The 27374-nt window shown below is 45.7% G+C and overlaps 1 protein-coding gene across 4 annotated transcripts; it reads right to left on the bottom strand.

Annotated features, from left to right (window-relative positions):
- Nucleotides 1-543: 543 nt before the first annotated feature.
- On the bottom strand, nt 544-27120 carry bcorl1 (BCL6 corepressor-like 1). 4 transcript variants are annotated; one of them, XM_075481706.1, is made up of 12 exons: nt 26969-27120; nt 18351-18436; nt 15665-18250; nt 15279-15411; nt 14536-15009; nt 11500-11687; nt 11019-11282; nt 10757-10923; nt 10341-10486; nt 8638-8715; nt 5264-5435; nt 544-2256 (listed from the first exon to the last, which is right to left on the bottom strand). In XM_075481706.1, exons 2-12 carry the CDS (start codon nt 18354-18356, stop codon nt 1914-1916), a joined length of 4557 nt encoding a protein of 1518 aa, XP_075337821.1. In that variant the 5' UTR covers nt 18357-18436; nt 26969-27120; the 3' UTR covers nt 544-1913. The 4 variants fall into 4 exon arrangements, with proteins under 4 accessions (XP_075337821.1, XP_075337823.1, XP_075337820.1 ...); XM_075481708.1 differs by lacking the exon at nt 26969-27120 and adding an exon at nt 25491-25611; XM_075481705.1 differs by lacking the exon at nt 26969-27120 and adding an exon at nt 23229-23348.
- Nucleotides 27121-27374: the final 254 nt, after the last annotated feature.

Raw genomic sequence — 27374 nt, 5'->3', positions numbered from 1 at the left:
CCTCTCACTGACTGAGAGACAATGTTTGATGGGTCACACGGCAGCAATAACTGACAGAACAGTATGAAGCTAAAGGTAATCTGCCCTGTTATAATATCTGTTTAATGATTGGCTAACTGTAGCCACTAAAAGGCGCCGTCATACCGAAACAAGGAAGGCTGTCAATGGATGAGTGGACAAAACCAAAGAAGGACTTTTCATTGTCTGAATCAAACTTTTTCGCCTTTGAGAAGACGTTGAGAAGTTAACCTTTGAAGAGTGTAAAACAGCTCGAGGCCGGCTGTGAGTGGAAAGCATCAGAACAGGCAACGACAGTACTGCTTTTTATTTCTGCTCGGGCTGATTTTTGTGGGAAAAAAGGGAGGGAAAAAAAAAAATAAATAAAAAAAAGTAGAGTAGAGTCCTCAGTCGGAGCGGCGGCAGACATGACACCACGCCAAAAAATAAACCAAACAAACAGCAAAAAGGAACTTTTGAATAAAGAATCACACCCTGAAGACATAATTTAACATTATAATAATCTGACAAAACAAAGACAAAAACTATAATTCACAATCATGCTTTATTCTGCTTGATTTCTTATAAAAGAATCAAATAAAAGACTCTTTTCAGGATCTCACACACCTCTTAGTCTTTCAGTCTGGATGAATCCCATTTTCTTTAGCTAAACTATACTTTACACCATAAGTCTCTTTAAATATCTTTTTTTTTTTCCTTTTGTTTTTTTAAGTTTGTGACGTCAAACCAAAACTTCATTGATTGTCAACACAAAATCTATCTTAGCACCAGTACAATAAAACTGTACTTTTGCTTTTTGAAATACTGTTTTTGAATGAGGGAGCAAAAAAATCTCATAATAAAGGGATCCGAGTAAGTACATTTTAGAATGAAGCACCAACCATAGAAAGCATTTTCATACATAAGGTTGTCAGATACACAAGAGGTCAAATATATTAATAATGACTATTAAATTAAGCACAACAAACAGTGTAAATAAAACACTGCAACACAAAGCACTCTGGGATCTGGAAACACTACATCGGGGACGTGGGGGGGGGGGACAATCGTGGCTGCGGTTAAGAGGGCGTCTCAGTTCCTCTGGACCCCGGGGATGGTTCAGCTCTTCCTCTGAGAGATATCCACAGGATTCTGTATCAGTTCACGAGGAGTGGGAGAACACTACCGTCTGCCCTGTTCTGTAAACAAACTCTCAATCTCAAGCTCCCGAAACACTGTCTCACACCACGAACGGGGACTTGCTCTGTGAAATGTGGAGGGAAAGGGTGAGCCACAAGTTACGTCCAGAAAAGACCTCTCTAGGACGATGAAGTGAAACGGAGGAGGACGTGAAAATGCTGGGAGGGTGATTATGTGCCGTGGTCTCTAGTCTTTTGCAGGTGTCCGGATCTCTGAGGTTTACAGAGAAACCATCTGGGCCAGTGGCCTCCCTGACTTAAGCGTCTTAGCTTTACGCAAGAGTCCACCAAGATAAAAGCCTTGGATTATCTCCTGTCGGAAAATATCGCTTTCCCTCAGGAACAAACTCAAAGAAAAAGTCCAAAAACTATCCGTCCCTTGCCACCAGAATTATTCATATAGCCAAATGCGTTAACCCTGATGGCATGATACACATATACACTACCATGTACGTACATAATCAGTAAAAAAAAAAGTTTCTCATGTATTGAAATATACCTAAAGATAGGAACCTGAAAGCTGCTTTCCAGCACTGACCGCTCCTGTGCACGTCCTGTGTCTGAGGTCAAAGGTGGAGTGTCAAGTCTTTACTGGAGCTGGAGTTGAACCCATCGGACGGAGAAGCTTCCTCTGAAATGCCGCGTGTAGGGAAGGACCTGGTCTGACACGACGGCAGCAGTCCGTCTGCACGGTGGAGGAGTGCACTGCATGAGAGGCTATCGGCTCCGAGGCTTCCCTGTGTTTGTGAGCGTCTCCTCCTCGTCCTCCTCCTCGTCCTCCTGCAGAATGTGAATGGAGGAGCCCAGTAGTCTCTGGAGCTCTGGTACGCAACGCACCAAATCCACAAGTCCCTCTTCCTCCTCTTCCTTGTCTTCCTCCTTATTTGTGCCTCTGTGTGGAGACGCTAAAGCGGAGCTCACCTGGCTGACTGAAACCTGCTTCCAGAGCTCAGCTTGCAACAAACTCACAACCTCAAAGTGCGGATAACGGGCCCGGAAGATCCGCGCCGACATCTTCAGGCGCTTCAGGACGTCGGCCAGGAGGAACCAGTTGCAAAAGCTGCGAGAGAGAAACGTCGGACATTAGAACACAAAACAAATAAAACTCCGGATCTGCCATTTGGGCTTTAAGCATGACAGATTATCAACCCAAAACACACTGAAAACATCTGTGTTTCAGACGTGTGACAGACTCAAGTGTTGAAAATAGGCATGGGCCGGAAATATCACGGTTTCAGGGTATTATTATTACAGCTCTAAAATGTGTATTTTGAATGTCTGCATTTAAAAAAAAGAAAAAGAAAAAACTTTTCCAGTCTTTTATTTTTAAACAATAGAACATGCTGGACATTAGTAAATATGTATTTAAACTAAATAATTTAAAAAATGATTGAATTCTTTCTATATATAAAAAATAAATGCAGTCTGTCCTTTAACTAAAACTAAACCTGCAACTCAAGTCACGAGTTTATGAATAATTTTTTAGAAAAAAAACAACACAAATTGCAAATAAATGCAAGCACTTAACTTGTTGCTCAAGATCAGAACATAAATAATAAAAAAATAATAAAAACAGGTGCCTGTACAGGTGCCTGTACCGCACTTCTTCGCTGAGTCTGGTTTGTATTGGTCCATCCTGTCTGTTGTTCTCCACGTAAATTTTGACTGGTGCACTGCACGACTACGCGACAACCAAAAAACAGACAGGGGTAAAAGTTCGGGAGGCTCGCCTCCTTCAGCCATCATACAGCCTGCACAGCTGCCTGCTTGTCACTCACAGCAAGCGGAGGTGCGCGGGGGGAGGGGCACCATGCTGCAGCTGCACGAGGCGTGAGCGACCTCCACTTTCTCTCTGACGAGACGTCACATAAAAAAAAATAAAAAAAATAAAACATGCTCATACCGCAGGGACGGTATGACAGAAAATTTTAGTGGTTTTGAAACCTTGACTTTTTCATACCGTGGTATACCTTGAAACCGGTAACCGGCCCATGCCTAGTTGCAAAGCAGTAAGGGCTGCATTCCATTCTGTATCTGTGCACGCTGGTTAGTTGCAGCACTTCCTCTAAATGGAATGCAGCCCTCATGAATACATTTGAACTTGTCCAAATTACTGCCGTGAAAAAGGTGTTCAGCCAAAAGCTTTCTGCTGTCCAAGCAGAGGTGTGACCAGAATGGCATGTGTGGGTGGGCAGTTAGCTCATCTAGGGGGGCAGAAAACAATACCTGAAAAAAAACAAAAAACGGTGGAAAACCACAACGATTGTTCTGCCCCTAAACCCCTTCGCCATATTGCAAATATGTCCTATTTTGGAGAGTTTTTTAGAGCAGGACTTTAGGATGCAATAGCTTTTGTTTAACATGCTCCACATTCTCCATTGAGGGTTTAAATTCAAGTAGATACTTGGGGCAAGACATCCAGCCAACTCCAGCTTTTTATTACCTTCATTAAGTCTACATTTCAGATCATTATATACAACAAAAACATCCGAAAATGTGAAAATCGCCCTTTTTTACGGAGGGGGGGGAAACACGATAACAAAAAAATAAATAAAGCTATAAACTTTGCAGATATATGCTTTTTTAAAATCACCACCTGCATTTATTCTATCAATACAAGACACAAACAGAGATAATAAATAGTGGCCTTTTTTCTGGCCAGTTTTCTTTGGATGGACAGGGCATTTCTCAGGGGGGCAGGACTTGTTCCTGGGGGGGGCAGTACCCCCCCGTAGCCACGCCCCTGTGTCCAAGCAGTCTTTTACGATACTGATATCACGAGGACACGTCGATGATTGAGCAGCCCAACAGTTCAACTCGACTCTTCTCTACTTTGTTTGAAACTGAGGATAGAATCCCAAAGATGTGGGCGAGATCAGCGATTTATTGTTGCCGGGTGTTGTAGCATGCAAAAACCTCCCTTTGTGTGTGTGTGTGTGTGCACGCGTGTAGAGTCACCGGACGGGAGCAGCAGAAAACAGAGAACTTGAGCATAAAAATATCTAACGAGATTAACCGGCGACAGGTCAGTAAGATGAGCATCCCTGAGGGGTAAAGATGGAGAAAAGGTTACCTCGGTGTGGGCAAATAGTCCAACAACTTAAGAATGTTTGTCAACGTAAATGATGAAACTCTGTCTGCAAAGGACAAATCTGAAAATCAGCAAAAAAAATAAGGTTGTGATCTTATTTTAAAAAAAAAAGAAAAAAAAAAGAAGAGATGACTCTGTTCTGGAGAGAAAAATAAGATGGAAGAGCTCGAAGGACTTCCATTTTTCCTTTAAAATGGGACGAGTAAAGCAGAAAACTGCTCTCTGGTCTGATGAACTGGAGGATTTAGAAGCAACAGATGTTGTTTTTCTTGCTTATTTCAGAAAAATAATGTATTAAAACAGCACGAGAGAGTCTGGCTGCCAAACTAAGCCGCCTGTAGTCCAGATTTGTCACTTACTGACAACGACTGGCTCGTTATGACCCTACAAAGGAAGCACCGAACCTTTTAAGTAGCCAAAATCATTTTTCAAAGGACACGTTTCCCTTTAAAACCTCAGCAGCTGCTCTCTTCTCTTCCCCAACAACAGTAACAGTGTTGCGAAATGAAAGGCTGCCACAACAGAGTGGTAAACATGACCCTGCCAACACTTCAGTGCCCCGACATGCTGCTGACATCACATTCAAAATGAGCTTTAAACAGTTTGGAAATCACTGCATTCTGATGTTATTTGCATCATACAGTGTTGCAGCTGTTTTGGAGCCATTTTGTACAACAGTATGCAACAAACTGTGATGATGATCACAATAAATGTTTTAAAACGAACCACTAAGCCAAGACAACTGGCGTGTCCCTCATCAGTCACTGCATCAACATCTGACCTAAACTGGCTTCAGATGCACATTATTTTCATGAATTATCCCGATTTCAGACAACATCCGTCCATCTGTGGCAGCACACTGTCGTGATGAAACAATCTACTCCTCGTGTCATCGTCGGACAGACATCTACATGCTGATTACGAACCTCCCCAGGTTTCCCGTTACATCGCTCCCGTCTCATCTGTGTGAACTCACCCCTGTGTTAATGACACCTGCACATGATAGCAGGGCAGGAGGGGCTCGGAGGAGAACTCGAACAGAAGGCAATCTGTGTCCGAGTCCTGCTCAGTGTTCCCGGTTCCGTTCTCCTCCAGCTCCTGGTTCTGCTCGGACAGCAGGAAGTCCCAGCACGGCTCCTGCTCGGGCTCTGTGGAGTGAAGTTGACTGAGGTCAGAGGGTGAAGAGCGGACAGACTTGCTTCTGCTAAATCAAGCATTTAAGTTTAAGAACTTCCTGGAATCTGAAAGCCAAAAAAAAACATGTTGAAATCTTATCAGAGTAGGTCTGCTCCGTGGTACAACCCACGACTCCGTACCTTTGAACAAAACTGTGAGAAAACCCGAAAGAAAATGGCCTATTACTAACTCAGAAGATTGCTACCTCGCCCTGCGTCACAACATATCAAAATGCCTCATGCAGGACAAGATCAGCATGCTATTTGCAGCCAGTAGAGGAAAATAAACGCAATCCCAGGTTTCTGTGGCCAGGCTGACTCAGAGCCACTCCAATGTTGATTATTGTATTCCCCCACTGCTCAGCAGTTGTTATTTTATGGACTTTTAGACCATAAAATCTTGTCTATGAGGGAAAATGTTTCATCTTTCAGTTCTGGCTGCTGGCAAAAAATTCATCGTTTATCGTATCATACTCCACAGAATAGAGTAGGATGTAATTCATGCTCTTTTTTAAACTGCTTTTCGCTCGTTGATCCGCCAACAGTCAGAGCTTTTAAATCATCATCATCATGTCTGCTGGATCCCACACCAACTCAACTGTCTGATCGACTCTTCTTGTACGTCATCCATTACATTTGTCTCTCCTGACGGGCCACAGGCCTTTGAGGCAGCTGTAATCAAGCCACTGTTAAAACAAAATAGAAAAGCCTACTCTTGATCCTGAAGTCTTACCCAATTTCAGACCTTGAATTTCTTGAATAAATAGAACTTAAGCAACTTATTACACGTCTAAAGAACAGCAGTTTAGATGAGGGGTTTCAGTGGGGTGTTGGAGTACATCACAGCACTGAAACAGCATTAATTAAAGTCCCAAATGGCCTTCTCGTGGCCTCCAATGGTGGTTTTTGTCTCTTTGTTGGATCTTAGTGTAGCTTTTGATACCACTGACCGTAGCATCTTATACACAGACCTGAACACTTTATTGGAATCACGGGTACTGCTCTGGACCGCTTTAGGTCATATTTATTTAACAGACTCCATTTTGTGCTCGTGTCCCACAAGGTTCTGGACTTTATTCTCCGTACACATATTACCTTTGGGCAGTGTCATCAGGAAACACAACATACATTTCTATTGTTCTTCTGATGACACTCAGCTTTACGCATCCAGGAAACCTGGCGATGCCAACCAGTTACATAAAGACCTGGATGAGCAGCAATTTCCTGCTTTTGAATTAAGACAAAACAGAGGTAAAAATAGTTACCCTTGATTGTATTGCCTTGGCTTCTAGTTCTACTGTGAGGAACCCTGGAGTCATGTTTGACCAGGATTTGACCTTCAACGCTCATATCAAACAGGTCACTGGGGCTGCCTTCTTTCATCTGCGTAACATTACAAAAATAAGGATTATCTTGGACCAAACTGACCCTGAAAAACCGGTCTATGCATTCACAACATGTAGGCTTGACTACAGCTGGCTGTCAAGGTAATTCTACGGTTGACCCAAAACGCTGCGGCCAGAGTACCGACCGGTACCACCGAGAGAGATCACATCTCTCCAGTCATGGCCTCGCTACACTGGCTCCCTGTAAAAAATCCTTCTTACAACATACAAAGCCCTTAATGGCCTAGCTCATAATTATCTGAAAGATCTCATTATTCCATTATCGTCCCACAAGATCACTCCGCTCCCAGCACTCTGGTCTACTCGTAGTTCCCCACATTACTGGACTAGATTGGGAGGCAGAGCCTTTGGTTTCCAGGCTCCCCTCCTGTGGTCCCAGAGACCTGCTTGGGTGAGGAACATCGACCCCCTCTCTGCTTTTAAACTGAAGCTCAAAAGAACCTATTCTTCATTCATTTGATATGTTTTGATATGCCTATGATCTACCTAATTTACCTTTCTGTTTTTATTTTGTACACTCACAACTATTTATTCACTAATTCATTCATTTATTCTTCACCTCTTGCTTTAATTGCCATTTTAATTGCCTTCATGAATAGTCTTAAATTCCCTTGTTACCATGGCTCTTTTGTCTTGATTATGTTTTACTTTGTAAAGAACCTTTTAAAACACAAGTGGAACCCATTGGAAATCCAGTTGAGTTGATACACACAGTCTGGACGCCCCCTAGTGGTCATTTATTCAAACAAACCGTTCCATGACGGGAGACACTGGAAACCACTTTATAACAGTCCTCAGATATATAGAAGTACATCAGTGTGAAAGTAATGATAATAAACAAGATATTGTAGAGATTACTGATCCATTAACTTACAGCTTCATCCTGATATGAACTCACATGAACACTTGGACACGTTTTTTGCTGGAGGGGGATGTTTTTTCCACTTTACCCAATCAAAATGTCCTCAATATCTGCGGTCCCTCTGTGCACAGGGCATCTCAGGAGAGGGACAGACGTATTACACCCTAGCATGAGGGAAACCTAAAAACTGAGTGATTGAATGTTGGTCTACCGTCCGTTTGCTGAGCGAACATAAAGACACGGCTGAAGGGGAAGCATTTAGATCAGCACGGTGATGATCAACCGAACGAGCCACCAATCATTGGCAGACTGCACCGATAAACAGGTGAAACATCCTGATCAACTTCCTACAAAGTGATGCAGACCACTAGCAAACTTTGGACTGCTTTCTGAGAGACTGCCTTAATTCACCCCAACAATTCAAAATGTTTCTCTTGACTTGGCAAATACTTCACTCTGGTTGAACACTGATGACTAAATTCATCTTTGAAATTGATTAAAATATTTTGTATTTTGTTCTTCACACCTCTGTTTTTCCTTCTTGTTGGTAGGCTAAGTGCCCCCTTTCCTTCTGGAGATCGAGGATGGCTATATGACCACTAAGTCCTGATATCCAGAGGAAAAGGGGTCCATTATCTCTGAAAACGGATGGAGGAGCCATGGAGGAGGGAAACTGGGACTGGGTCTACATTCTTTGATGTCTCTCTATAGTCTTCCATGCAACGCCGATGCTGTTCTCCCTCTGATGGATATCTAGCTCCCCTTAGCTGTTTACAACACAACACTAATGTTAGAACTCCTTTCCCTGCAACGACCATGTCATCAGTCCAACAAGTCTTCATGTGTCTGCCTCAAGGACAGCAGAAGAATTAGATTCCAACCGCTTTTCTTTCATAGGGTTTCTTACCGAACAGGGAGCTGCTGTAGAAATCCCAGGGTAAACTGGAGTCCTGTCCGTTGCGGCCTTCCAGGTCCATGAAATATTCTGTATGAAAGCAAGAATATACTGAATTATTTTGGCATGACAAGGACAGTGTGCATGTCATGGCTACTTGAAGAGTTGAAGCTGAAGTAAATAAAATTAGCTTTAAATCAACTTTTTAGCAAGTAAGGACAGTGGACGCTGGTTCTTGTGATGCGATCAGTTATGGAGCAGATAACTGACAGATATCAGCGACCCAGACTCTGTCGGTTTTTAAACCAAAAGTTGCACGTTTTTTTAAAAATTCAATTCAAGTGCAGCTGCTAAAATAAGCACATTAAATCATTTCCCATCACCAGCAGTAGCATGTTCATCCTCTGTGCTGCTGAGGCTACAAAGTATTAAGAACCGGTCCAGAATCTGGGCAACCACTACCTCCTGGGGGGCGAGCCTGTAACTACGACAACATGGAGGGATGGCATTACACTCTGATAATCGTGGCTCTCTAAGATAATTAGGCTACTTCATCATTTTTGTCTGGACTGTGAAGGCTGGCCCCACACAGCAGGACCGAAGGTGAGCTGCCAGCTGTTCCGCAGACAGATAAAAATGCATCAGTCTCATCTCTTTTTGGCCGCGTGTTTTTGCCTGCAGTTTGAGAGCCTCCATGAGAGACATTACAGTCGGAAAACGTGTGTTTCTGTGAAGAAAATATGAGCTGCGTCCACTCTTGTAGTCCTAAGTGAATCATAGTTGGCATGTGACACACCGATGTTGTATTCCCATCACTGAATGGGGATCAAATACTTTCCCATTACACTAAAAAGCCAGATGTTAGCATGTGTTGGTTGGTTCTAGTGCACAGACACTGAAACTGTAGAAACCTCATAGGTGAAAGAAACTCCAACACAAACGAATGACTATCATTCCAACCTGATCAGGTGCTGATCGTGAACACTCAAAACAAAGAAGTCCTGCCTGTAACAGGCGTGTTTGTAGATTCATCATGAAAAACTAGAGGGATTTGATTATGCCAAAGTTACACAGGAAGGCAGATGTGGAAGTCAACATATCAGCGGACTCATTGACAAGAGCGAATTGAGTGTAAAATTCACCAATTCCTATTTTTGTTGGACTTATCAATAATTAATAAATGAGAAGTAATTTTTTAGGTTTTACAGCCCAAAATACATTTTTAATGAAAGCGTTACCGGCCACTTCTTGCAACACAACAATCCCCTTGGATGACTTGAATCTTACTTATTTAATTATGAGGAAGACTTAAATGATGGATCAGTTAAGAGTCTCCTGGTCTCCTTTGACAGGAAAAACAATAACACCGCGTTTGTTTGAGTCTGACATCCAAACACGTCCAGGTGAACTTTTACTACTCATGAAACTGTGCAAATATCTGTGTGGATGGATGAAGATTTAGTGAAAACTGTTAGCATTTATTCCTCTGCGAGTCAAATGAGATGTAGATAGAGGTTACTAACTGTTTGACAGTCTGCAAATGCTAGTTTATTAATTTTAAGCCTCCTTTCAAATCAAGAGAGCCTTTGTGGCGTGCTGTTCGGAGATAATGTAAAAATGTTTTCAGCTCTTTGGTGAAGTGTTCCTGCTATTTGACCATTTAGCCAAAATGGTTCTACTGACAGAAACGATGCAGCAGGAAGAGCGTAACCTACCTGTGAGGAAGGTCTTCATGCTCTGACTGTGTGCCAGTTTGACCGGCGTGTGTCCAGAGTAGGTTGCCAGAGTCGGATCAGCGCCGTGGTTCAGGAGCAGCCAGACTATCGGCAGGTTATCGCTCGCTACTGCATCATGAAGGGGCCTGAGGGAAGAGCAAGATGATGGCTTTCAGGGGTGTGCAGCATTAAACAACAGAAATTATACAAAATTATGAAATCTTCCATTAAAAAAAAGATTCAAAACAAACGCACAATAAATAGCCTTCATTAATAGATCTAGGAAGAGCTTATCCTCTAAGATAAGCTAAATATCTTTGAACCATGCTGCCCACAAAGATCAAGAGATAGCTTTCACGCTTCTGTGAAATGAGTTAAAGAAACTCAAACCCCCATCATCCACCATGACGCCTCACCGTGTTCCATCCTGAGCACTGCAGTTGACATCTGCGCCGTGTTTCAGGAGCATCTGGACAATCTGGGTCCACCCTCGTGAGGACGCCTCATGCAGAGCTGTGTAACCCGCGTTATCACGCCGATTCACCTCCCTGATGTCCTTTTCAAGACAATACTGGACCACATCCTGCAGAGCAGAGGTAGCACAGACGGTCAGACCACAGTGTTTCCCAGTTTTCTGTTGTTAAAATCATGTCTTTAACTCGACGGTTGGGGGTTTACCTGATACCCCAGGCGGGCAGCACGCTGCAGCAGAGTCTCTCCTGCATTCTTATTGACAATCAGTCGACGGACCTCTGGAGGAACAGGCTTTTTCTGCGGCGAGTCTGAACCGCTGCTTCTTCCTGATGAGCTTTTCTTATTGGATGGAGAACATGGCAAACTTTTGGGAGTGGGTGGTGGGGTAACTGGTCTTTTGACAGAGCCATCATCATCCGGGGGAAGAGAGGCGCCACGCTTCCCCAAACTGCTGCGTTTGGTCTTATTCTGAAACACAGATTTCCCAATCAGAGCTCTGTGCGAGGAGGAATCTTTCTGTAATCCAGAGCCAAATTAAAGTAAGAGGTTCCATGGATCATGAACCTGCGCTTAATAATACCAGCTGCTACCATCGGGCCACAGGAGGGCACTGTAATCTTTTCTTTGTGGAACCTTGAACGATTGAAAATGCAATATAATCCGGCAGGCAGCTTCAGAAGCTTACCTTCTGCTCATCACTGTCACACAAGTGTTTGCTTTTGAACTTCCTCTTCCCTGAAGGCTTGTCATTGCACTCCGGTGACTCCTCGTTCTCCTGGTGGCGGACCGATCCTGAGCGGGTGAATGAGGGTCTCCGTGGAGGAGACTCGGGAGTGGAGGCAGTCAGGCTCAGACACCGATCTCCCCGTGCATCTGCAATGAGAGAAAAGCTGCTGAGTGGTGCAAAACAGATGAACCAAATATGTTGTCAGACCCCTAATTTGATCATAAATTCAGCTAAGTAGCAGTTCTGAGCTCATGCTCAGTCACAGGGCCTAACACAGAGCCAGAAATTTGTGCCGACATCAGACGGGCTGGTACTTCCTGAACCAACGTTACTTGGGTTTTCCATTTGGTCTGCTGGAACAGGGTAACTGCTGCTTCTGAACTACTCTGCTTTTCAAATCAGAAGCCTGAGACTGCCATATTTCTGTTACAGGTACATGGTGCAGACTTCCTGCTGCAGATATGATGCGTTTCAGGAACGTTCGCTGCAAACTGCACATACAGAATGTGCTGTTCCCATGAACATTACCGGCTGGCACAAGCTGATGCTCATTTACGGAGACGTTCATCCTCATAAGATTAGTTTACCTATGTTTCAGTAACAACGGCTTTCAGCTAAGAGTTGTTACAGTCAATTCTGAATCTTCTTCTCTTAAGTTCGTTACTGAATGAGGGTCTAATCAGATGTCTAATCCAGTGTCTACACCTTTCCCGGCGGGATGCAGAAGCTAACTGAAACAATGTATTGAGATAAAACATCTACAGCACGGGTCACAAACTGGCAGACTGCAGTCTCGCTTGGACCCAGACACATGATTAGGATTTTATTAGGCATTTAAATTGTAACCTGTGCATGCCCTCCTCGCATTTACGACAGAGATTGCGACAGTTAATGGCCAAACTCCTAGTTACCGACCAGCCAACCGCCTGCCTGTGTACGCACACAGAAGCAAACCAGTGAAAAGGCAGACACACAAGTCAGAGAAAGTATTCCCAATAAGCGAGTCAAGGTATGACTATTTATCTCTCTTCCTTTGGTTAGCAGAATGTAATTGTATTTCTCTGTGTATTCTCTCTTCATTCAGTTTTCTCATTCATTCTGTGCAGACGTAAGCTGCGTGTTAATCCTTAAGAAACATCACAACTGCCACCACAAATGCTCAACACTTATCCCAAAAAATCCAGAATCATCTCCCCCACTCCGGTCAGAAATGAGAAAGATTGGCAGAAAAAAAAACAAAAAGGGAGGTTTTAATTTAGACTGGACAGACGCGCACGTCCTCATTCTACATCCTGGGAGTTCAAAAACATCACTGTAAAACTAACTTCTGCACAATTATACCCACTAAAATCTGAACTGAGTGCACAGAACACAAGTTCCTTAAGGAAGTCGCAGCACTTCACGTGGGCAAACGTTGGACCTCTCCAGCTGCAACTCATCCATCTCCAAGCAGATGTGGCCTTGAAAGAACAATTTGGAAGAACTGACCCTGCCTCTCTGTGGCTCCGAAGGTCTCGGCGACGGCAAAATCAGGCCGGTGGGAAGCAGCACTGAACCTTAATTGACTCCTTCGGTTTAAGCTGCCTTTCTTTCTCTTTTAGAAAAATAAATCTGGGTCATTCGAACCTCTGTGAATTCTTTAGCGAGCCGCATTCAATGTGAATGATAAAAGACAAGCTGTGCTTGAAAAAACAAACATAGGTTCGTCATCTTCTTATTCCATTTTCTGAAATCAGATATCTAACGTGATGATGAAATAACGGCGCTGCTGTTCGGGGCGGACTTATTTTTAGAGGAACCAGAGAGAAGCCATGCAGATAAGTGTCCAGTGGCTGCGCGGTTTTTCCACAGTTGTTCGCTTCAGCTGTTGTCGGTAATGACTCACTGATCAGGTATTTTTTTAAAAATTTTTTCAAAAGAATGAATAATGACTACGTCTATGTAGCGTCACATGATGACAAACACCCATCGGAGGCGATCATGGCCAAAAATTTTGTCATGCTGCTGAGGTCAGCAGCCAAAATAAGGATCAATGTACGATAATGGAGTTAAAACCGAATGATTCAGCCTTATTAAAAAAAAAAAAAAAAACTTTTAGCATCTGATGTTTGACATGTTTAAAAAGAATTTAATAAATACTAAAAATAACTAACAATTGCAGCAGCGTTTCAACAGCACAAACCTCTTCCAGGAACTGGGGACACTGTGAGCTGCTGTGGTCGTATTAAATGAGGAGAGATTGTGACGAGAAAGCAGTGAAACTGGAGCCATTAAGCTTTAATCTCTTGGTGGTTGTGCTCTGAAGACACATAAGCGCCAAACATCTATAGAAATGTGTAACTTGAACAGACTTCAGTTGATGGACCGGAGGCAGACTTCCTGGTCAATCTGTGGGCAGTTCTGATCACGACAGTCCAGCGATGACCGTCGGGGAGGAGCGACACACTTCAGCCGACTTAATTTGCCTAATGGAGCCATTACTTTAGACCTCAGTGGAAATGCAAAGACCCAGGGCTTAAATAATCTTTTAACTCCTTGAAAAAAAGGCACCGTGCTGTTTGAGTTCTGGCATCTTTTCGTCAAAATTGACCTTTTGTCTCTTACCAAGAAATATTCTGTATCTCAATAGATTTGGCCATGCTGTTAACAAAGACCTTTAAAGGATCAACCCAGCCTTCAGGACCAGGTCGCCCAGACAACAGTCTAATAAGTAGAGGTCCACAGACCCAGCTCTCCCCAGCCACCTCCTCCAGCTCTTCCTGGGCCTCCTGCGGTGTTCCCGAACCAGCTAAGAGATATACAATCTCTCCGGTGTAAAATAATCTGGTAATTCATTGCCTGCCAATGTACTGATTGATCAAATGACCACTCACTGAATCTCCAATCAGAGATTTCTGTCAATCACAAACTATTTGGCCTTTCAACCTTAGATTGTATAAAAAACGGGTTTGAAAGAGTCACTCTAAAAAACTTGAGACGTCGAGAGCTGCCTACCTGCTGTGATTACAGTCTCCTGTCTCAGAGAGTCTTCGGGGTGCTCTCCATCTTCCAGCTTGTCCTTCTCAGTGATGTATTCCCCGGTTTCGTACTTCTTACTCGAGCATCGCCGCCGTTTCTTATGAGGAGCCGCATCTCCTTCTGCACCGGCTGCCTTGGCCTTGCCCTGCAACGTGCGCTCTGGCAGGGCGTTTGATCGAGGCCTCCCTCTGGGACGACGGGCGGGCTGAGCGGGAGTCAGTTGGGGTGACAGCGAGGGAGAAACTGGGGGAGGAGGCATTGGTGGGGGAGGAGGAGGAGAAGGCGTGGCAAAACCCCAGAGGTCAAGTCGAGCATCGTCAGCTCGCCGTCGTCCTCTCCTCAGTCGTGGGAAGGAGGGCTCTGCTGCATCTGCCTCTTTGCTGGATGCGGCAGAGTTACTGAGACACACTGAAGTCTCTCCACTTTCAGGACTGCACCTGCTGTCTGTAACTGATTAAATCACATCTGACTGTTACATTTACGCCTCGAATACGTGAGACGTAGAAAAAAGTGAGACGTTTTCTATCAGCGAACACAAACTGATCAAAGTGAGTGCAGGTATTTATCGCTAAGACTAAAATGTGAGCCCAGAGCAATCTAACTGCAAATACATCTTTGACACAGCCAAAAGCAAATTTGTGATGGATTTCACAAACCTGTGCATGCTAGGACAACTTTTATTGGCAGCAAATGTCACAAGATTACGAGAAGGCCTGTACCTGCTTTGCCACGGGTTGGGTGCTCGGCCTTGTTGGGGCTGATCTTGTCCTTTGGAATCGGCTCTTTACTCTGTGAGGGACGTTTCCCTGCTGACGGATTCTGCTCCAGCACAGGTGCACATTGTTTCTTCTGCTGAGATACACAGGGGACAGGGGGTGAGAACACAGCACTGGATCCTATTGATCACAAACCTTTCATGGTAATGGAGGGCAGGTAATGGGACCTTAGAAGTTATATCATCAGTCACAGATTAAAACGGTGAAAGGGAGCTCTGACTGGCAAATGCAGAAGTTCAAATTTTAAAATCTGCTATTCTAAACAATTCAGCATCAGATTCTACCAAAAAAACAGATCATAGAAGAAGAGTGAGAGTAATTGAATTCACCTTATTGGGAGAGGGTTTGACTGGAGTATTTTCTGTGTTTTGTTTTTTCTTCCGTGCTGCCTTCTTTAATGGCCCTGCTGGTGACTTCTCCTTAGCTGGCTTCTTAGGAGTCGTCTTCTTTTTTTTCGTAGCAGCAGCTTTTGCTTTGGTTGGCGACTCCTCTTTGGTTCCGTTTGTTTTCTTCTCAAACTTGTCGCCCCCGACAGCACACGGGCCTGTAAGAAGGGATGCAACCACGCTCTCCAGTTTGTCATTGGGAGGACCGTCTGACGGTCCCATTTCTTTCCTCGATATCTCCCCCTCTAACACCTGGGCTAGTTTGCTCTCCATCCTGCTCCCATTTGTTGAGGCGTTGCTCCCGAAGTGATGAGACTGGCCAGCAGGCTTGGAGGAGCCTTGCTTCGCTTGCTGTCCCATATGCTCTTCTTGATTGGTGTGCATGGCGGCATCATTCTCCAAAGGCTCAGCGGCGTTCGCCTTCTCGTGTCTTCTCATAGCTTGAGTCGGTTCCCCTTGAGATGACACACCAGGCCATTTGTCCACAGGCCAGTATGGTGGGTACTCAAAAGCAGAAGTATGTTTGGATTGGGAGTCTTGGCTCCCAGAGAGTGGATTCAGATCATCAGCCTTTCTTGAGGCACCAGGCGAGGCTTGCGTATTACCCTCGTCCGTCACCGCCGTCGTCTCGAAAGCTTGCTGTTTTACAATGGATGCAAGGTTGGACAGAGGAGACTTCATTCTCTCCCACTTATCCTCCTCGGGTTTGGACGGGCTGTGATGGGCGCTCTGAAGCTTACATCCCTCTGTGACTGTGGTGCCCTTGGTCTTTGGATGTCCTTGAGCGATTTTTCTCTGAGCAGGCGAGGGTTGGTGGGGAAGATGTGACGGTGGCTGCCATGTTTGATTGACAACTGCAGGAGGGTATGGCACCGTAGTTTTTCCAGGTCCAGGTTTTGGATGACTCTGAGCGTTGGCAGAGCTTAACAGGGCAGTCGTCAGTGCTCCTTTCGGGGGACAGTTTTTAGTTATGGCTGTGCTGGCGTTTTTAACATGCTTGACACTGTGAGCATGTTGGTTGCCCTTCCTCAGACAGGATGGCTTCTTTCCTCCAGAGGCCAGATGCTCTCCTTGGTCTATTATGGATATAAACTCTTGCTTTGCAAAACTCTGAAATTCATCTGCAAAGGTCCCTTTTCCATCTTTGCCCCTTAGAGTAGAAGCCAGTATGGGGCTCGCCACACCTACATATGTACCAGGGATGGTTTTTATTGAGTCCTGTGATGGTCCCTTACCCCAGGTAGGTTTGGGCTCTGGGGCCTGGTGATTCTGAGTCTTATTTAATTGCTTTTGATGAGATCCATTTCTGTGGGTATTTGGTAAGATAGGGTATTGCACAGCCGAGCTATAGGTCGTAGCATGAGTCCTCTTTGCGTTCAGAAAATCCCTCTGATTGGACTCGTTATCGTGAGGCTCCATTGCAGAAACTGGAGCCTCAGCTATGCCTTTTGGACGTTTTGATTTAGCAGATAAATCAAGAGGTACATCTCTTGGTTCAGCCGTGCAGGCCGTGTGGTCCTCTGCAGCGGGGGCAGGCGCTGTGTTAAGCGAGCCCATGGCTGCGTTATCGATGCTGTTGCCTTTCTCCACATGGTTCAGGAGTCTGCTCTGTGAGGTGATGCTGGCCAGCGCGGAGCCGCAGCAAATGGCAGCGGTGGGGGACAAAGTGTAGTGGGTGGGTGCTGCTGAAGTTAATGATGGGTGCTGCAATGGTAGCGCAATCGCTGGTGAGGCTACCACAGAGGCTAAAGACTTGTGTTCTCCTAGAGACTTGGAGTTCTTACTTGATGAGTGGTTAGATTTGAGCTTTGAGCCACCAGCCTTTTTGTCTGGGGTCCGGCCCACAGACAATGAATAGGGATAGGTCCGCATGAGAGGTGTCTCTCCCACACCTGAGCTTTGAGGCTGAATGTCTTTCTGAAACGGACTGGCTGTGGCTTCTCTCAAAGCAGCAATTTGACTTAATGCTGGTGGCAGAGTAATCTTACAAAGCGTAGAAGAAAAATTAGTGGAGGGAAGGAAGGCAACGGGCTGGGCTGGTTTAAACATGGCGGAGCACTGAAACCCGGGAGGAACACTTTGCAGAGATTGCGTTTGCGGATGGGATTTCTTACTGGATGTCACATTGCTGTGACAAGGGTTGAGAGAGTCTTCCCGGCTGGCTTTTACACCGCTTGACCACTGAGGAGCAGCACCGTCGGCTCGGACTTTAGGGGCTTCTGCCCTTTTGTCTGATCTCTTCTCTGAGCTGGCGAGGACTGCGCTGGACATTGGTGCATTATTAGGCTGTTGAGGCGGAGAAAGTTCAGGGCTGTGGTTGCAATTGCTCGTTTCCAGGCAGGCTTTTACTGTCTTACAGTCTTTTGCTGGAGTGGTCTTGTTTTGTTGACTGAGGTCAACATCTCCTCTAAATTCAGGGGGTAGCGTCTGGGGGGGATTTCCCACCATACTAGTGGACGCTTTAGTCGGAGCACTGATCTCTCTGCTCACCGTGCCTCCATCCCCTACATTCATTAGTGTAGAATCCACCTGAGTAAAAAGAGAAGTTCAGAAACCCCAGTGTTAAATGGGTGAGAGGACAGAACTGTTTAATCAGGTAATCTAACTTCAACAGAAAAAAAGCAATTACCTGCATAGGTGTTTCTTTAGCACAACATGCCTCAGACGGTAGCTGAGCCAATCAGGACAGCGTTTTCTCTGAGATACACCGATATGCTGCAGAATACAGAAAAACACAAAGAAACAATGTGGACGCTGTTTATGTTCTTCTCTTTGCAGTTAAAGACGTTCATTTAAAGCTTAGTTAAGGAATAAGTAGCATCTTGTGCAACAGCCATTGACTTAAACTAACTCTGGGTGATTGAAAACTTCGTGTCACCAGACGTGCTTGGAAATAAGACACGTTACAATTTCCTGTGAGCATTGTAGGGCAGCAGATAAAAATGTGGTAAACTGAGAGGACATATTCGTGTGTGGTTCCGCTTGTCTTGATCTCACTGTTCATCTGTCCAGGATCAATCCAGAAACTGGAACATCTTCTCTAAAAACCCATATGAGGACTGATGCGTGATATAAAAGGAATTACGAGGCGCATAAAAAGCCACCAACAACCAGATCATAGTTTTCCCATCGCATGCGAACATCCTGTGTTTATTCTATGGGACTTTATCTCTAATGTTCTTCTCAAACAATTGAAACCTTAAATCTGTCTGACAACCTTCCTGCCACAGCAGATCCGCGAGTACACTCCTCTCAGATATCATACAAATTATTACAGTACACAAAAGAATGCAATAGGAGACCATTAAAGGCAGAAATGTCTTAAAGCTGAGTTTTTCCTGCTATCAAACATATTTTAGGATCCATTTCTGACAAGCAAAAGTGCTCTTAGTGTCTGACAATAACCCCATCTTTGATGAATAGTCAATCTCAGGGTACATTAATGAGATTCTTCCCATTTACACATTCAAAATACTGTGTGGCTTCAGACTTGTTCCCGCTTTTCCAAGGAAGCTGGGATGCTGCGTAAACCGAACGCTGTGGTTTGCAAATCGTATAAACCCTGCGTTTCACTGGAAAAAGCAAGACACAACATAACAAATGTTGTAGCCAAGAGATTCAGTTGTCTTTTAATTAATATTTGCTCATCCTTAAGTTGATACCAGTAACGCGTTTTCATTATCTATGATACATGATATTGTTAAAAGATCCAGCAAATCAGGAGAAATCTTTGTACACACGGAGCGAAGTCAAAGCCAGTAAACTGTATGGACCCTGGGTCAGTGAATCCACCGCAAGTGCAACTTAAAAACTCTGAACACAAACACACCATCTTCAAATCCGGTCAGTGACGTTGATCGAAAGTTACCATTTTAATCAGCAAATTTATTCACAGTTCAGCATTTAATCTATCAAAAAGGTCGGTGACTCTTTTACTCTGTGAGGAGTTAAACTCTGAAACACGTTATCTATAAAAACCCGCTGAGCTGTGTGTAAGCCATCGAAGAAGCTTCGCCGTAACGGTAAAATGAGCTATAGGCTATATGTCACGTTACCACGGAAACCATGCATTCAGCCAGCGAATCAGAACGGACGACATACACTTTTATATCCAGTCCCGATTATCCGTCAGGTCTGTTCTATGCTACCAATACTGGATCGAACTCAGGTAAGAAATGATTTAGTCGATGTATGAGGAACACTAAATCAATAAAACATACTTCTCTTTGATCTGAGTTTATGAGCTTTATGGAGCTGGACATAAACTGAAGGCAGATATTAACTCACTGCTCTGTACAACTAACAATTTTCTAATTGCATCCGTCTCTCGTCTAAACTGCACTACACTGTTATCGCGGTAAAACTAACGTTGCTCACACCTGTCCAGTGGTACGACCCGCCCTTCTTCTTAATGAAGTGCCAGGCGTCAAACAATCACAGCTTTGTACGTGAAAGTGGACAGAGCCTGCAGAAGAAAGCCTGAGTTAACAAAGAAAGACCAGGAAAGACTGTACGTAGCCGTCGTCTTGGAGTGGAGTTGTAGGTTTTGTGAAGCCAGCTACCTCAAAGAAAGTCTGGCTGTGAGGAACTTGCTTCGGTTGTTGCCTTTTTAGAGAAAGCGCTGTCTATTTGAGCCAAAACCAACCATCCATCCATTTTCTATACCCGCCAATCCCAGCTGTCATTGGGTTGAGAGGCAGAATACACCCTGGATGGGCAACCAGTCCATCACAGTGCCACACAGAGACGAACAACCATGCACGCTCACTCCTGGGGTCAATCGGAAAACACCAATCACCCTGACATGCATGTTTTCAGGCGGTGGCAGGAGGCCGGGATAACCAGAGAGAACCCAAAGGTGCACGGGAAAAAATGGAAACTCCAAGCAGAATGATCCAAAAGCGAGATTTGAACCAGGAACCCTTTCGCTGAGGCGACAGAACTAAACACCAACACCACCGTGCAGCCCCTGAGCTAAACCATGCCAGACCTAATTCTTCACGCATTACAGCAGCCCACCCCCATAATCGCTTAGCAGCTAAAATATCATCGAGCCAGAATAGGTAAACGCTTTTCTATCGAAGCTACAGAATTTGGCCTCCTGTAACACGGTGGTGAACATCATATGTAGTGTTCTCAGTTTCAACACTACATATGCTGTCTTTTTACTCTAATCAATCAAATACAAGCTGTAAATGATTTGCAGATCCTTACATCATGCGTTCATCTGCTTCTTACGCCGCAAGCCAACTATTTGGATAGAAAAAATTAGCCACATCTGTGACATGCAAAATCCCGTTCAAAGAGATGAGCAGAGGTAGAAGACGAAGAACAGAGAGGAGCAGAGAAACTTTCCCCAATCAGCAAATAAAAGTGGAAACGGCCCTCCGTGAACGTCCAACACTCAAGTCGAGGAGCAAAAGAAAAAGCACATTTGAATGGAAAGGATATTACGAACTGTAACGGAGGTTTACTGTCGACTGAGTACGCCTCATTAGAAATAAAAATTAAGCAACCTTTGAATAATTGATATTACAGGTAATATGAGTCGTCCGCAGCTTGTACCTGTGTGATTTCTCTGTGACTTTTATCAGCCACTGCAAACAGACGCTTGTGCTGAGGTGGCCCCTGACCCCTCGGACCATAGGGTCTGTCCCCTAAACGCTCATTCAGTGATCCTGTGACAGCCCGAATGGAAATGAGTAAAAGTTTTAGGGCTTGCTAACAGATTTAAGGATTAAATGCAACTGGAAAGTTAAATAGGGATTTGAATGCGTTTCGGAGCTAGAAGCTCATCAGCCTATTATTTAAGAGAATACCAAACCAAAAACCCTCATGCACGCATTCGTGAACACAAAGCACATCGCAAAAGGCCATGTTGTCGAAAAACAAACGAGAAATACTCCCACATAGACCAGACCCTGTATGCAGGTAGAGGTGAGCGCAGACGAGCGCATCTGCAAGTAAATGACACCTCCGTGAAGGGGAGTGTGCACGACAAAAAAAAAATTAAAAATAAAATCAAATCTACGCTAAAGCTTTGAGGGAACGGAAATATGTCACCTTTGAGTCACTGAGGCACAACGTAGATGATGCACACGATGAGTGACACACCAATTCCTGCTGTAATCTGCGAGCACTGACGAGGGATCCGGCGATGCAGATGCATGCATGCACCGTACAACAGCTGCTCACTTCGTCTTTGTGCTCCAATCGCGGTCTGCTCCGCAACATTTGAATTCATAAGTCTGATCTAGGCCAGCAAATGCATGCAGTGGTCCGCGCACACGCCGTGGGCAGCTCAGCCCAGACGAAACAAAGTCGAGCCTGGAAAAACCTTGGAGGATTAACAGCCTGGAAGACACCACATCATCCTTCCACCCGGTCGGCTCGCTGTCCTGCCCGCGGTAGGAATTGAACAGAACATAAAAATACAAAGAAACAACACACGATCCAATGTTACAACTGGAAAGTGCAAAAAAAAAAAACAAAAAAAAAAAAACAGGACCACATGCACGCCTAAACATGCAAGACCCAATCCTCTCTTTTCACAAAACACCAGCACGGTAAAACTCTGGAGAGCTGTGGGTCGCAGACCCTCTGACTGGAGATGGCGAGCAGACAAACACGGGCTCCGAGCGATCCGACAGGCTGTCCTCGGCTCTAAACCTTGTCTAAATATCACGGAGGATAAAGGACTGAGATGTTCCAAGATGAAAGACAAATGTTTGGGGGGGAAACACCCCCCCTACCCACACGCACACACACATATACACGATCGAGCGGCTGCGACGTGGGAACACAATGTGGTAATATGTGACATCTCCGCCTGATAAGGTGAGTCAACACCAACGCCAAGCCGCTCAGAGACTGAAAGAAACAAACTCAGCTACCAACCACCATCGGATTGTTTCGTCGACCGACGGAACACTCAACAAACAAACAAACAAACAAACAAACAAACAAACAAACACATAAATAACCCACCGCCCTGGCTGATAACGCGCACACTGAACGCGTGGACTCACTGGCAAAAAGTAGCCGACTGAGGAAGGACCACAAGGGTGGGTGACACAACTTAGTGCACAGGCTGGTGTCGCTGGAGTGACCGCGAAAAGAAAAGGGGGCAAACAATATTAACTCCGCTGCTGACCACCACCACCACCACCACCACCTCCTCCTCCTCCTCCTCCTCCTCCAGCACGGGTCCAGCTCTGCGCAGCGGAGTCTCCGCTAAGCCCTCGCACTACAGCCGGTGGTTTACATGTTGAGGCAGGCTACTGTTATTTATCTCCGGCCGCCCTAATATGAAGTGCTCCCGTCCCTCTTATCGGCCCTTTGGTGGACTGACTGAGGCACTTCGGCGGTGAAAGGCATTCAGCGAGCCCCTGACCCACCAAGCCTCTCCTCCCCGGGCCCCTTCACACTACATCTGAGACACTGGATCATTTCTGTGCTAATCAGCAGGCGAGGTGAAAGATGTCTAATGACACAAACAGTTACGAACCCGCTCTTCCAGATGGCAAGTGAACGACGCGCAGGCACGACTGTGGTGCGGCTGCGTCCAGCCTTTCGCCTCTGCCGTCCGTGGCTGCTCACTAATCTCGACGGTTTTCGGTTCTAAAAGTCCGGGGGGGCGGGAGGAAGGGAGGAGGGGGAGGGGGAGTGGGAGGAGAGGAGGGGAGGGGAGGGAGGGAGGGAGAGAGGGAGGGGGGGGCTCGTCAAGACAGTCCGTTCCGTATCTCCTGCCTCCAGTCTGGTGGGAGAGCGGAGGGAGAGGGGCAGAAGGGTGCACGGTGACAGCATGGGAGATGTAGTGCTCGGCTATCCACGCCCAGCATTGGACGTTGGAGAGGCTGGGAGGGGTGGGGACTGCAGGTACCGGCATGCAACGCGAGCTCCAGCCGCTCAAGGGGAATGGGGTGGAGGGGGGAGCGATCGCGACCAAAGAGTGTAACGGTGCGCTAAACTGAAAAGGCTGATCGGGGAAGCGAAGTAATGAACTGCAGGTTTCCTAAATAAAAAGGAAGCTCCGGGTATCAGTGAATGGCTCCATGCGAGGCAGAGTCAGTAAGGTCAATTAACATTCTGATGTGGGTAATATTTGGTCTGGAAAAAAAAAAAGAAAACTCTCAAAAGAAAGAGTGGGAGAGGTGTGGGTCTGTTGCTGGAGAATTTACACGAGGAAGCAAGAGGCCCTCCAGCTGCAGGCTGCAGGCTGAGGAACTAGCTTGGAGAAGATGTGTGTGTGTGTGTGGGGGCGGGGGGGGGGGGTCTACTGATTCTGAAGCATGTTCTCTTCAACGAAACTCTGGTCTCTGTGATGATGCCATGGATCTAACTTGACCAGCTTCTCGTGCAGCGCTGACCTCCATCAGCTCAGTTCCACTAACCGTGGAACCATGGAAACGCAACTTTTGCTTGAGAAGTGACAAAAGTCTCTTTAGTGAATTTCCACTTGTGTCTTTTTGTGTTCTCTCTGGTTTGTACAGATTGAGTCATGCAGCCGTTTCTGCAAAGTGATATTATGATCCTGTAGAGCCAGAATTAGCCCATTATTGTCATCCTATTTCCCTCCAACTCTTAAGTTTTCTCTGTGAGAAGACAAAAGGAAAATCACATTCGGTAAAAAAATAAATAAATAACTCAAGCTTCATGGCAGCTTTGCATTTGGGCTGTTTTTCTTGCACGTTTGTGACTGACAATAAATTCAAGGTGAACGGATCCCATCCCCTTAGTGTTTGGACCGGGCCAATACAGCACATCTGGTGTGAAGATCCTCTGAGAGCAGTGGAGCCGGATCTAAAAAGAAATTATTTTCTCATTCAAACTGACACACATTCCCATTTACCAATATCAGTCCATATGACAATTAATGTTGCGCTTTATACGGCAATGCAAGCTTTAGGTCCTCCTCTTTCAGCTCCAACAACTCAAATATCCAGAACTGAGTGGAGATTGAACGGAACCTGGCGGATCAGAACCAAATGGATTCAGGAAACTTGTGGCAACACCCATCCCTGTCAGCCAAAGCAGCTAATAATGATTTATAATGAACATATGAACAGAGTGAGGGCCATTCCCTCCGCAGTCTATCTTCAGTTCCTTGTCTTTCACCCATTGCAGTGCTGTGTGTCAAAATCACGTTTCCTGTTACCATCAGCTTGGTTCAGGTTTGGACTGGATTCATGCACAAGAATTTCAACAGTTCCATGATATTTACAGATGGAGGGGTGTTTGGATTTGAATCTTAGCCCTTAAAACTTCTTTCTACGTATTCTTTATGCACAAATCAAAACAGCTGAGGCCACTTTAAGAAAGGGCAAGAGACTTCCACCTACTGACAACAATCCAAGAAGGCTTCAATGCAGGAACTGCACAGAGCCCAACACGGCAGAGCATGGTGGGGATACTTCCCAGATCACTCGCAGCCATCGCGATGAACAGCTCTAATATCTTCTCCTGGGGGGGTAACATGTGTGCCCCACTTGTGTCAGGGTGAAATTAACTTTAAGCACAAGCTTTTCAGCGTTGTCTGTTTCATGAGGTGGCCGGCGAGCATCTGCAACTTCCAGTAAACAAGCGGACACACGACAAAAAAAAAAAAAAAAAGTTAGAAATCAGTCCGTGGAGCGCACGGTTTGCCTGGATCTTCCTCCAAAGATAAACAGCCCTACGGGATATTCAGCTTCCTCCCTCCGTAATCACATTTTGGCTCAGTAGTTAAGCAGCACAGGTTACTGTGTCGTAATTAGGCCACTTGTCTTACCTGAATCCTAAAAGCAGAGCAGGCCTGCTGTTTACGCGGGGATTCTGCTCCCTTAGGCCAGCAAATTTCCTACTTTTCTCAACACTTGCCTCGGTGAGGAAATATCCGTGCACGCAGCGAGGCTCACATCGTCGTGTGACCGGCAGAGTTTGTGCACTACACCGCGCATGGTCGCTGTGGTTCCTAAACACTCCGGCGGTGCAGGGCGACCATCCTGTCCATCCGGCAGAAACTACTTCGCTGCTCTGCCGCGGCGGAGCGGATCGCTGTGTGAGAGCCTCCAACATGCCCTTCGCCATTCGCTCAGTAATGGCTGCGTGCAAAGCGGCCAAATCGCTGTCAGATAGCCAAATGAGAAATTGGGAAACGAAAAAAAAAAAAAAACAGCCGCCAATCGTTTTTGTTTTTGTTTTTGTTTTTAAAAAGGGGGGACGCCGTAGAGGACTGTGTGGGCATAAACAGTGTGACAAAGTCGGCAGCTGACACATCGCATTGTGTCTGAGCCGGGGTAACCCGGAGACCTCAGCGACCGCGCAGGAGCTATCCCGGTAGTGACCGGCTGCTCCTGTTATACTCGACTTTGGATCGCAGCTCCACATCGGATGTCTGAAGCTGTGTTTTTTTTTTTTAAAAACCCCAAAACAAAACAAAAAAAACTTGTTATGCACGTTATTGTGAATATAAAGCAGGGATGTGGTATTCCGCACATGCACTGTGACAACAGCGATAGCACAGATGAGGGCACGTTGTTTATTTCCAGGGCCTGGGTTTCTTTTCTTTTTAAGGAGGGGGGGAGGCTCTTTTTAAGTGTGTCGACTTAAAAGTGGGCACACATGGTCATCTAACTGTGAGTCATATCGGAGATTATCGACCCTATTTAGGCCGCCATGCTCCACAGCGTCGAGGATGTCCCGTCTAAGTTCGTGCTTCACCTGGTCAGTAATGTCGAGGCTGGGAGGATGGCGGGGTGAAAGCCTGGGTGCGAACCAAGCGCTAAATTCTTCCATCTTGTTATAAGTGATGAATTATTCTACAGTAAAGGAGGGGAGGATGGCAGCCGATCATAGGAACAGTCAGGAGTGATGTTCCCCTTCTCCAGGTTAATGGCGTATGGCGTTAAATATCGCTCTGAAATTCAGATTCGGCACTCCAACAGCGTCGGGGTCCGGGTGGCGGATTTCGCCCACAACCCAGCCCGCACGGACAGCCGGTTTCGAGGATGTCACCTCGACACACAACTTGGCTGTCCATGCGTGTGACACGATCCTACATATAATGCCGCGGGATAACAGCGAAACATCACCGCAACTACGGCAGCTCCTGCAAGACACAAACTACAGCAAAATGCTAATATCCAGGTCAAAGTTTGGCAGAGTTTCACTCGCCCTCAATAGCGTTGTGCAATGCCCCCTCTAATGCCCCCTGCTCGCCCGTAACGCCTTTGTTATTAGTAATCGCATGGTATTGCACCGTCTTACCTTGCGCTCCGAGCCGACGACAGCCCCAAAGCCCGCACACGGCGCAACAAGCTATTGTTGTCTGCACGGAGGCTTCAGTGAGGGGCCACGGGTCGGATTTGGAAGCAGAAAGAATACAGCAAGCAATTTTGGCTTGTCCTCGCGATCTTCCCTTATTGCTAGTTTTCGGTCTGCAGCAGCTGGAGATGAAAATCGCGCACCCTGGGTCCTAGCGCCGGGTAAAGCCCTACAGGTGAATAACAAACAGACATGGTGCTCTCGGTGGGCTTCAGTCTTTAATTGCTTCACTCAGACACACAATGATCGTCCTCCTATGACAGACTGCCGAGCCGACACCCTCGGGTATTCAAAGATATTCTGTTGTCGCTGCTGGGAGGGCACTCAAAACGAGCTTTGATATTATTTT

This window comes from Odontesthes bonariensis, chromosome 13 (assembly GCF_027942865.1).
Source record: "Odontesthes bonariensis isolate fOdoBon6 chromosome 13, fOdoBon6.hap1, whole genome shotgun sequence".
Classification (NCBI taxonomy): domain Eukaryota; kingdom Metazoa; phylum Chordata; class Actinopteri; order Atheriniformes; family Atherinopsidae; genus Odontesthes; species Odontesthes bonariensis.
The sequence above is the reverse complement of the archived record's forward strand: the minus strand, read 5'-3'. Positions and strand labels throughout refer to the sequence as shown.